This window comes from Hirsutella rhossiliensis, assembly GCF_020360975.1.
Source record: "Hirsutella rhossiliensis strain HR02 chromosome Unknown scaffold00002, whole genome shotgun sequence".
Taxonomy (NCBI): domain Eukaryota; kingdom Fungi; phylum Ascomycota; class Sordariomycetes; order Hypocreales; family Ophiocordycipitaceae; genus Hirsutella; species Hirsutella rhossiliensis.
This window is the reverse complement of record NW_025408668.1, coordinates 1,217,953-1,229,850: the sequence shown is the minus strand read 5'-3', so window position 1 is coordinate 1,229,850 and position 11,898 is coordinate 1,217,953. Positions and strand designations below refer to the sequence as shown.

The following is an 11,898-nucleotide window of genomic DNA, read 5'->3' as shown; positions in this document are numbered from 1 at the left end:
GGCATCAAGCGGTAGTATCCCTTTGGTTTACGCCACTTATGCATTATAGACCAGGGCCGCTTGTAGCGGTCACGCATAAGGGCGAATCACACCATAGTTCTGAATCGAGGCTACGGCTTGACCTTTTGTCGGTGGGTTTGGCAAGTGTCGTCTCTGCGTACTCTGTACACGGGGAGACGGTATCCTACACTTGGAACAGAGGGACTGAGCAGTACTTGCTGTGGAATAAATCGAATGAGATAAAGACAGCAGCTTGATATTCTAAAGGCTATTGTATTTAATGATAATTTTCGGCTTACACTAAAAATATTATTTCATATAATCAGGGCGGCTCAGGTCTTTTGCAACGACGCGAAGTTCCCGGCTGCTCCTTCCCCAGGCACAGGTAAATATTCAACTGTTTTCTCTGCTCCAATCTCCGTTGCCGATTTTCACCAAATTGGACGGACCATTGGATTCTCGAATCTTCTAGGCCATAACACACCTTTAGCTATAGCCAGCAGTTCGTTCTCTACGTACCTCAGAATCTCAACCGGGTCAAACTCATCGCAAGACGGTTTCGACGTCTCCAAACAATGGATCAAAACCTCGAACAGTCGCTGTTCAATCCCCACGGGCCTCTCGTGACTCGCCTCGAGAGCCAAAGCGTTCGTGGCTCGACAGCAGCTATACCTCAAACTTTCTACCGTAACTTGGAAGAAGCTCTCGAGGTACGCCGCGCCTCCAAAACTTTCTACTCCATTGTTCAAGATGACTGGGGAAAGACCGACATGGTCGACCTTTGCTCTAACGACCTGCTCTCCCTGAGCGCCACCGGCATGCTAACCGCCGAGTACCTTGCGGAGCTAGCCCGGCATCCAGGCTTTGCCACGACATCTGGCGGCTCGAGGATGGTCGACGGGAACTACCCGTACCTGGACCAGACGGAGAAGGAAGTTGCTGCCTTTCACGGGTTCGAGGCAGGTGTCATGCTGAACTCGGGATTCGACGCGAACGTCGCCATCTGGACAGCCATTCCCCGTCCGGGAGATGTGATGCTATACGACGAGGCCTCGCATGCGAGCACCCACGACGGTATGCGCCAGAGCCTCACCACGCACAAGATCGAGTTTCGACACAACGACGTTGAGTCGTTCCGCAGCACGCTGGTCTCCATCTTCGAAAGCCACCCGCTTGTCAGACAGGCTAGGCGGACTGTGTTGGTGTCGGTTGAGTCTGTCTACAGCATGGACGGCGATGTGTGTCCGCTGCGCGAGCTGATCGAGGTCGCCAAGGACGTTTCCCGCAATCAGGGAAACGTCCAGTTTGTCGTCGACGAGGCACATAGCACGGGTATGATAGGGCCAGGCGGAAGAGGCCTCGTGTGCGAGCTGGGGCTGGAGAAGGATGTCGCCGTCGTCTTGCACTCATTTGCGAAGGGGTTGGGCTCGCATGGTGGTAAGCTTGCCCTGCATCCCAACCCCCTTTGCCTTGGTCGGCTGATGAAACCGCATTTGCTGATGCACCCTCGCCGTCTAGCCATCATCGTCGGCAGCAGCCGGATCCGTAGTACCATTGTCAATTTTGCCAGGTCGTTCCAGTACACGACGGCGCCGCCCTTTCCCCTCGTTGCTCTCGTCAAGGCTGGCTATACCCTGCTCACCGATGGAAGAGCCCGCGAGAAACAGGAAAATATCCAGTTCCTGATGGGATTATTCTTTGAGGAGGTGACGTCTCATGCGTTGTGGCACGTGGCCCAAAGGAAAGGGATCCTGTCTATCCCACTTTCCAAGGGATGGGAAGAGCGCTCCTTTTTCACCCATGTCATCACGTTATGGACACGCCAGAGATGCACCTACTGGCTGTATTTCCACCTTCTCTTCTCCTCCTTCAGCGTCATGCCAGTCGAGCACCCCGTTGTGCCGGCCGGTCAAAGCAGGTTGAAAGTCACGGTCCATGGCGGCAATACGGAAGCGCAGATCCAAGGTCTTGTGAAGGCCATCTACGTGTGGGTTGAGGAGATGCTCGCCGCTGAAGAAACGGGAGAGGTAACTACCGCCGCCGCCAAGGTTTACGCCTGGATGAAGCGCGAGAAACTGAGTGGCTTCGGTATGGTGTAAGGCTCGGCCGGAATGATCTTTGCTTAATTGATCTCTTGTCCACTTCTGCCGCCTTGTACAGACTACTAGTTGCGAGCCGTGCCGTGGAGGGTCGTTCCCGACGTGCATATCGCCCCGGTTTCGCGTCTGTATGTACAAGGATCGGCCTGCACAGCCACCGCACCGTCCAGCGTACAGTAAGGTACTTTACGTGATCTCTTGCTGCGGATCCTGGCCATCTTCCGAACGCATACTTCAAGGATCGTCGGGGGTGGTGTGCTGGTGATGGTCGGGGGCCGTCTTGGAAGAATCTCCTTTGCAGCTGCTACTGACGCTGCATTTACCCGTTCATCGGAAGGGCAAGGCGGCTTGATTCGATGATGCCGGTCCCGTTCCACCCCGAGAACCCGGAGTCTTGTTGTTTTCCTAGGCCGACGTCCTGCGTTGCGGCAGCTGGTTCGAGCCAGGTTTTCTCTCTCCTTTGTTTGCCCCCCCCCCACCTCCCTCCCCCCCTCTCTCTTCCCGCCCAACGTGCGCTGTCTTCCCCTGCTACACCTAGACAGGCTGGCCCCCAATCTGCCTTTCCTACTTTCTCTTTCCAGGAGGCAGGCCAAAGCCTCTTCCCAACAGTCAGCCTCGTCCGCATTCTGCGCTTCCTGCAAAGTTCACGTGCCCCGAACGAGTCTCAGTTCAGTTCGATAGCCGCCAGGTTCAAGGGAGTCATGACAACTCCAAACGAGCCTCCGTCGGCTTCCGACGCCGTGAAGCTCGAGACAGCGTCGGCTCAGTCACCCGCTGGACCAGAGGCGGGTGCTTGCCACAACGAAGCCGTGCTGACCCCGGAGCAGCAAGTGTCAAACGACCAAAAGAAGACGCTTGGCTTCAAGATGTCGGTCCTCTCCTTGGTCATTATGTGCTTCATCGTGTCTCTGGACGGCACTATCCTCGCCGTTGCGATACCCGTATGTTCAAGTTTCCGCTTCGGCGTCCTCTCCCCCAAGTTTATCCCATTTAACCGACTTAACCTCCAGGTCATAGCCCAAGACCTGAACGGTACAACCTTGGAGGCTTTCTGGGCGAGCATTGCATTCATACTTGCTGTTGTCATTACACAGCCTGTCTATACCAATGTGTCCAACGTTCTTGGGCGTCTGATTCCCCTCTACATCTCATTCGGCCTGTTCATGGCAGGCTCCATTGTCTTCGCCCTTGCCAACAGCATGGGCGTCTTGATTGGCGGGCGTGTCATCCAGGGTCTCGGCGCCGGAGGCCTGGATGTCTTCAACGAAATCATCCTTGCTGACATCACCACGTTGAAGGAGCGTCCCATGTATCTCGGTCTCATGGCCGTTCCAGTCGCCGTAGGCTCCATCCTAGGTCCTATCCTGGGCGGAATGTTGGCTCAGTACGCGACGTGGAGATGGATTGGATGGATCAACTTGCCCGTGTCGGTGGTCGACCTCGTCTTGGTGTTCTTCTTCCTTAAGCTCAAGACACTCCAAGAATCCTTCCGCGAGAAGGCACTGCGCCTCGATTGGATCGGCCTCGTACTCTTCACCATCGGATGCACCTTGACTGCTACGCCCATCGCTTGGGCCGGCGTAATGTACCCGTGGTCCTCGTGGAGAACAATCCTACCTTTATGCCTAGGGATCGCCGTTCTCGCCGCATTTGGATGGTATGAGTCTCGACCACAGGAGCCGGTGTTCCCGCCCTGGATGTTCAAAAGCCGGACCTCATCTTTCGCGCTGCTCGCATCTTTTTTGCACGGCGTGCTTGTATACAGCATCATCTTTTTCGCACCGCTCTACTACCAAGCCGTCTTCCTCAAGGCGCCGATGCAATCCGCCATCTCGACACTGCCGCTTGCCTGCTGTTCCGTCGTTTTTGGCATCATTGGCGCCGTCATCGTCGAGGTAACTCGCAAGTACCGGCTCATCATTTTGATTAGCTGGATCCTCGCAGCCGTGGGCTGTGGTATCCTCACATTCTGGGGCGACGATGCCTCCCTCGCCATGCAAGTCACCTTCCAGATCATCCTGGGTATTGGTACTGGAAACCTTTTTTCCGTGCTCAATCTACCCATGCAGGCCAGCGTGCCCAACGCGGACGACATGGGCCTTGCCGCCGGAGTCCTCGTCTCGTTTCGACTTTTCGGAGCCCTCCTGGGTCTGTCTTTATGCTCCACAGTCTTCAACAGCGTATTCGCGACACGAATCAGATTGGTAGGGCCCTTGACTGGTGACGTCGCGACCTTGAACGATGTCCGCAAAGCATTGTCGTTTGTCCCGCAGCTGAGAGAGGCAGATGTGAGCTCGGGTTTGCTACATGAGCTGACCGGGACTTACAAGATTTCTATATATTCCGTGTTTTGGATGCTAGCAGGTGTTGGTGGCGTGGGTTTTCTAATCTCTATCCTCATCAAAGAAATCTCACTAGAGGTAGAGGAGCTTGGCAAGCAACGTTTTACAGATAAGAGCGTGGATAAGTCTTGACACCGACCATAGACAGCGATTCTATTTGTTGAGTATATCCATTTTACCCCTCGGATATCTAAAGGCGCAAGAGGTTATAACATAAAAAGACTGCAAGATAGACATTTGTCTCCCTCCTTTTCTTACTGAAGTCTTGATGCAAACTAAACAGTGATTGTTCTAGGCAGGACGGGTGTGGCTGTCAACTCATTCTACTGCCTGGCACAAACCTATGCTCTGGCATAGAACTTCAAGGACGGTCCATCATGCATGGCCGAAAAGGTATCATACAGCTGATACTCGCCCTCGCGATGCCTCCCATCGGTTCTCCCAGCCGTTCCTGCCCCGAGCTTACCTTCTTCTCCAGGGGCGGCCTCGAAATCGAAGTTCCAGAGAGTGCGGGCAAACGTGAGGTTAATCTCCATGTGCGCGACGGATTTCCCCGGGCATGAACGGGCACCCAGAATGAAAGGGGCGAAGGCGTTCTTCATCTTTTGCAGCTGATCCTTCGACGTCTCGGACTCTAGCCAGCGCTCGGGCCGGTAAACGAACGGGTCTGGGAAATACTCTTCGTTATGGTGGATGGCATAAAGATTCACGCCAAGGTCGGTACCTCGAGGTATGACATGGCCGTCGATGATGAGGGGCTCTTTGTCGTCCGCCAGCTGCTGTCGCCACAAGGTCCCCGTGTTCGGCGTTGCGCAGCGGAGCGTCTCGCTGATGCAGACTTGAAGGTATACGCAGCTCCGAAGTTGATCGCCGGGGTGGATCTCGTCGGCCGACTTGAAAGCGGACCGGATCTCATGAGCCAGCTTCTTATAGCACGCCAGATTCCGCGACAAGTAGAAGAACATGGCGCTCATGGTGGTCGCAGTAGTGTTGCCTCCGGCGACGATGAAAAAGAAGGCCTCGGCCCAGAGTTCGCTGTTGGCAAGACCGACGCTGCCTCCCATGTCGTCAACAGCAAAGGAGTACAGGTCGTGCTTGGCATGCTTATCCATAGTCAGGCGGTTCTTGATCATGTCGGTTGTTATGTTGACATACTTTGCGCGTGCCTTCTTGACAAGCACTTTCAGGAGAGGTTCCAGCTTTCGAACGACAGGCGCTTGCATGTAGACGTTGATTCGCGCGCTCGCCAACGCCAGTCCGGGCTGTAGCCACCGGTTCGCGTCATCCGTCTGCTGTCTGAGGGAGTAGCCGAATGCCAGCTGTCCAACAATATCGCCGCCGAGCCACATACAGCGCTGTGTCATATTGATGGGCTCCGACCGAGCTGCCGAGGTGTGAAGCTGCTGGACGAACACGTCGATTTGCTCAGACATGACGGGCTCGAATTTTCGCATAGCCTTCTCCGTCAGGGGCTGACTGACAATCTTGCGTTTCCTCCTGTGCACGTCGACATCTATGGTATCGAAAATATTGGATTGAGAGCTCATCTGAGCCAAGCGATACAATGGTGACTTGGTCAATCTTGGATTCTGGTATATGTCTTCGACGTAAAGTAAGCTTCTCTTCTGCGGGCTCTCCCTCTCTCCCCGGCCGGCGATATTCAACAATTCTTCGATGCCAAGGGGAAGGAGGCGAAACGGAACTGACCGTGTAGTGAACTGGCGGTGTTGAATACCAGCCGATTAGGCCCTTGTCTCACCACGGGTCCTTGACAATTCAGTAACTCTTTAGCAGAGACTCAACTTGCATCCCCCCTCTTCCCCCGACGATTCTTACCATATTTCATGTGGTTCTCATAGGTGACCAAGTGCAGTCTTCTTGACGCGGCAAATACACCCCCATAGCCGTCCAAGATTTTTGCGAAAAATGGCCCTGGATACTTGCTCAGAGGATGGAAAGTGGCCCGATAGCTGAGAAGCAGGAAGAGCTTCGTAAGAATATGGCGAGTGAGCTAGACAGTGACGCAACGGGGCAACCGTGGATCGTGACCACATACGTAGGACAAGAACAAACAGGCGGCGTACACAACCATGGACTGGACGAGGTCCGACAACCCCATATTCACTGCTAGTGAATCGGAAAGATGCCGCGCGCGCTAAGAGCTTGTAGGCTGGAATAGGCTTGTGGGTTGAATCCTGAGAAGAGGCAAAGAGGGAAGAAGATAAGTACCCCGCACACTATGGGCGTGGACCCGAGCCTTAAGGGCTCCGGCCCGCGGAGGCTGACTGCATGTAAGGGAGCTGGCCCATAGGGGTTGCTCTCAGCAAATCCAACCCCAGGTGACAGCAAAGGCAGCTGGTAGAAAGAACCTTGAGTCATGGGCGTGGGCAATACGCGCTTGTTTTCCCTACTTCTCACTGCTTGTTGGGCGCGTGCTGACCCTGGGCAACACCCCAGGTAAAGTATTGCTGCTACTCTGTCTGTTGGTCGCATGCCTTCCACCCCCCCTTGGCGCTGGGGGCTGCTCGTGCATATACCTATAGCCCCAACAGCCCAGTGTGAGCCGCTCCAAGTACTGGTACCCGAGCACTGATATGTCCAGGCTGCAGTCGAGGTGTACGACACTGCTGTGCCACATGAGAATATTCCGTGCCCGATTTGGCACAGCCTGGTTGTTCTATTGAAGCTATTCGCTCGTGGGGCACCCTCCTCGTATTCTAAAAATCATGAGGGTGTGGCATCAGATGCACAGCTGAAATTGACAAAGTATGCAGTCATTAAGGGATCCTGTTGGTCCCCGTACATCATGGACATATATATCTTCACACTTTCAGGAAGGACAGCGCAATCGATACACTCTCTCAATGCAAGGACCCCATAACTAGTGATACTACCACATCCCCAAGCCACTCCTCCCCGACTCCCTTCTGGGTATGAGAGAATCTTCCAGGTCTTCACGTGCCCTGGACGCGGTATTCTTAGGTAGACTGGCCTGTGATTATACCAGCCAGCATATCTACACACGTAGGGAGTATAGAGTACTTATCACTGAATTGTTCGACCTCGCTATGGGCCTCTATCTTGCTTTCGTTCACTGTACCAAGAGGGCGGGGGATGCGTTGGCCTTGTCATTATTAGGCAGGCAGATGACCTGGGGAGGTTTGCAGGACCATCCCAACTCGACTCGACATACACATGCATATGCATCCCACTTGTCTGCCCACCACGTTGTCGGAGCTGTGCCACACTCCATTTCAACCTCTTATGGGTAGCATTCTACACGGATGATGACCCGGCCCTAGGAAGCAGAACCAAGGTTGGCCTGTTCCTTTGCAGCCCGTCGGCGCTGTCTCCATTAGTCGAAACGACGTAACATGGTCCAGCATCCCAGAACCCGACGGCAACCTGGATACGGATTGGATCCTACCTGCTGATTTTCTGAAATTCGTCCAAAAGTCCAATCGCTGCTGGATCCCCGCCCGTCTGTGTTCTTCACACTTGGCTCCCGCACTTTGTTCCGTCCCACACTATCTCGCGCAAAGACTCAAGTCGAGCATCGCGGAGATGGACCCAAAAGCTCTCAACCAGCCCGCCGCACCACCTCCTGACAATGTCATGCCGAACTTTGATAATCCCCCAAATGGAAATGCCGTCGGCGTCACTTTCATCATTGTATGTCTCGTGATCTCGATGCTCTTCGTCATCTTGAGAATCTACTCGAGGGTCTATAGACCCAAGAAGTTATCTGTCGCAGATGGTGAAGTCACCCTCGTATGAACCGACTCGGCCTCCTCGAAAACAAGTACTAATTTCTCTTGCAGCACTCGAAATTTGCGCATTTGTATGTGTTTCGCCAACTCCTCACGGTCTAGCTCCCCGTGCAATATCTTATTTTCCCGTTCATTCTACCAGGGCTGCTTCGTCGGAGTCGCCTGGTGCGGCTTCTCGCTTTGGAAGACTATTGGCTTTTTCGTTCAACAGTATAACATCCGACTCGGCACATTGTTCAAAGCCCTCTACGTAAGTTAGACTTATTCCTTCGATCCCATTGCCCAACCTCGTCTCGACTCCCTGGCCCCACGAGGGAAAACAGCGTTCGACTCCTTGCTAACGCGAGGCAAGGTGCTTTATCTCTTCCCACTGTTGTATGCCTGCACCATGATGTTTGCCAAAACTTCCATCCTACTCGAATTCATCCATCTCTTCGTACCGGGCCGAACCCGGAACAAATTCTTCTGGATCTGCTGGGCAATGATTGTCGCCAACTGCCTGTTCTACCTGGCCTCCATCGTCGCCGTCCAGTTCTACTGCACTCCGGTAGAGAAGAACTGGCACAGATGGGTGCCCGGCACGTGCCGTGATCGAAGCACCATCGACATAACTCCGACCGTCTTCAACTTAGTCTTTGACCTTCTCATCTTGCTTCTCCCACAGCGAGTCATTTGGACATTGCAGATGAACAACCGCCGTAAGCTGGGCGTGTCAATCGTCTTCTCTGTCGGCCTCTTGTCAGTGTTCACCTTGCAATGAATCGCATGTTCCCATGCGCAATTGCACTCATGATTTTGGCTAACAATATATCATACAGAGGTTGTATTTGCGCTGGCGGTCGAATTGCCTATACGGTACACCTTCACTACAAGACCAACGTCGCATACGACAGTGGTCCCATTTACCTTTGGAGTATCGCCGAATGCACTTGCGCCATCCTTGTCTTTTGCGCCCCTGCCTTGCCCAAGGCTTTTCGCTCGACCAAGGAAGGGACCTCGACCATGAGCAACGGCGGTCGCCCCAGCTTCGGACAAGTCACCAACACCGTGCAATCCAATAAATCGTACTACAAGATGGCCGATGGTAAGCACAGACAGGACATTGCCCTCTCCGAAATTCAATTTGCAGCGCCAGAACGTGCGTCCGCCTAGGACGTGCCATATAAATGGGTGGCCGGCGTTGAAAACGAGGCAGGGTTTACATAGGTAGAGAAATAAATGTTTATAAATATACGTGTATATATATACACGAAGCACAATCGGATATAAATGATAAAGATAAAGTGCCATAAAAGTGGGTTATGCCTAACTCTTTAATCTCCCGGACGCGCTCTTTAGCTTCTGCGGTAAGCATTTAATAGGTATAGGTCTGCCTCTCCTCCTTGCTTCTTTCCTTTAGAGTACTTCGTACTCCCTTCCTTTCTTATGTTTCTATAATTACTTCGAAGCATGGGGTCTCCCTTCTTTATCGTTCTTCTTCCGGCAGACCCCTGCGAATTACTTTTTAGATCCTTAAGACCCGGGCGAGCGTTTCCCCTATTAACCCTTTTTCTTCTTCCTAAACTAAAAGGTATTTCTTTTAGCTCTTTCTACTTTTTTCTTACTATTTACCTTACCGAGTTAAATAGCTATTATATAAGCTAATAGTCGTTATAATAATAGCCTACCGCTAAAGTAATAAAAAGTTAATGTGGACAGGCTCTTCACTGCAGTGAGGTTATTCGAACTGGTTCAATTGGTTATATCTTGTGTAACTAGGGAAACGTGTCCCATACAAACTGTGTGCAAAGACCTTCCTCCCTGTGTCTCACCTCTTACTCGCACGTGACTAGCGCGGTCGATTAGTTATACGTGCGCGATCGGTGCCTAGTGCACAGGTGGATCCAACACTGGAACCTCTTTCTAAATCGATGATCGCGCACTAATCAATCCACCAAAAACACACCAAACACAGCGAATTAAGATGAGATAGGAAAAACACGAACAAGAACACCAACAAACTCCTACCACGATGCATCACTATGTTGGATAGTGTGCTCTGACTGTAGCTCTCCTCCCCACACTGGGTGTGTTCTGCCACACGCCATCATGGGCCGCATTTCGAGCGCCGGATGCGCTAGCTGATTCCATCGGTCCCACGTTGGAATATGGACACGAGGATCTCCTCGTTAATGTGAATGGAATAAAAGAACGACGGTAAAGCAGAAGAAGGGAACGAAAAAAACCGATTAAATCTCGTCGAGAATTGTTGTGTTATTGCGATGAACGAATCCTTCCACCCTCACGTTTAGCTGATTGTCGCTAATAAACTGCGTGAGGGCGCTGTTTGGTGATGCCTTCGTCATAGCATCGGCAGGGTTATCTGCGCCGTTGACCCAACGGATTTCCGCAATATCCCTTGATTCATATGCCTGCCTCAGCGCCATGATATCTATCATGAGTCGCTTCTCTGTTGTGGTGCCAAGTTTGACGAGGCACTCATAGAGGCTATATGAATCTGTGCAAATGACGAGCGGGATTTGCTTCAGATCAAGGCGTTGTGCGATCGTATTGACCGTTTGCTTGATCACAAATGCGAGATCGAAGCCCGATGTCAATCCATAGATCTCTGATGCAAGAACGCTTCGAGTAACGCGCTTGCATTTAGTTGAGCTCAATGAAGAATGTTTCCGCGGATGGAAAATGAATCGGTTGATTGCGCGGTCTCATTGGCGATGATAATCACAAAGCCGATTTGAGAGCTTAAATCCTTATTGTTGGCGAATGATCCATCGGTGAACACAAAGATCTTCGCGCTCTCGAGATCGATGGGTATGTAACATAGGCCACGGTCGGGATTGTTGATCTGCCATTCAATCCGCTTGTTCAAAGCCTTGAAGTCGGTATTAACGGGCTCTTGGGCTTGTGCCGCAACGGAACAATCGTATGTTGCTTCGGGTTGGCAAATCGAAGCGATATATGCCCCGGGCGCGTTGAGCAGCATAATCCTGATGCCTACTTGATGCCTGAAGATTGATCTCCTCGAGGTTTTGGGCTTGGCCCTTCTGCCTGACGATGACACAGCCATTTTGTATGGTCAGGCGGCTGCCGTTAAAGTCGCAGATGGAACCTTCTTGGAGAATCTCTTTGGCTTGGCCTTAAAGCAGAGTTCTTTCTCCTCGATCTTGAGAAATGCATCTGTGCCAACAATGAATGTGTCATCCGTTTGCAAGGCCGCGATGCCAAACAGGTCCTTGTCGGCGATGTTGTTTGCCGTGATCAGAAGGCACGGGTCAAACGAAGAGGTTTCCATATTAAGCTTGCGGCAGTGATGGTCGTGATATGTGTTGAACCAGTGGGCTCCTGCCTCTGCGATGCCATATAGCGGCTTCACGATTCGCAGGATTGTTCCTCTGGATATCTTCTTTTGAGTTCTTGAGGAAGGGCTGCAAGGATGACACGGGCCAGCTTGGTCTGGGATTGTGTGTATGCCATCGTGATGTCTCTGATCATGATGAACATATCCCGTGTGCAGAGAAACGGTGCTAAGGCCAAGGCCACGCGTTGTGCGGGCCGGCTGATGGTAGGGGCTTGTGTGAGGATCCCACGTTTCCCATCATCATTGTATCCTTGCACAACGAGGCGTGATTTCTCGTATGGCGTTGCAGTATTTCTTCCTTAACCTCTCTGACCATTCGTGATTTGAAG

General features: G+C 52.4%; 3 protein-coding genes across 3 annotated transcripts; 2 read left to right on the top strand and 1 right to left on the bottom strand.

The window, feature by feature from the left end:
• Positions 1 to 575: 575 nt before the first annotated feature.
• Positions 576 to 4,307, top strand: HRG_01671 (major facilitator superfamily domain-containing protein; the record flags this gene model as incomplete). Its single annotated transcript, XM_044860142.1, has 5 exons — positions 576 to 1,437; positions 1,519 to 2,088; positions 2,709 to 3,040; positions 3,110 to 4,247; positions 4,300 to 4,307. 5 exons carry the CDS (start codon positions 576 to 578, stop codon positions 4,305 to 4,307), a joined length of 2,910 nt encoding a protein of 969 aa, XP_044723775.1.
• A 475-nt stretch (positions 4,308 to 4,782) lies between these two features.
• HRG_01670 (cytochrome p450 domain-containing protein) lies at positions 4,783 to 6,560 on the bottom strand (the record flags this gene model as incomplete). Its single annotated transcript, XM_044860141.1, has 4 exons — positions 4,783 to 5,954; positions 6,149 to 6,208; positions 6,278 to 6,428; positions 6,498 to 6,560. 4 exons carry the CDS (start codon positions 6,558 to 6,560, stop codon positions 4,783 to 4,785), a joined length of 1,446 nt encoding a protein of 481 aa, XP_044723774.1.
• A 2,042-nt stretch (positions 6,561 to 8,602) lies between these two features.
• Positions 8,603 to 9,363, top strand: HRG_01669 (uncharacterized protein; the record flags this gene model as incomplete). The annotated part of the gene is made up of 2 exons (XM_044860140.1): positions 8,603 to 8,949; positions 9,030 to 9,363. 2 exons carry the CDS (start codon positions 8,603 to 8,605, stop codon positions 9,361 to 9,363), a joined length of 681 nt encoding a protein of 226 aa, XP_044723773.1.
• Between the last annotated feature and the right edge of the window lie 2,535 nt (positions 9,364 to 11,898).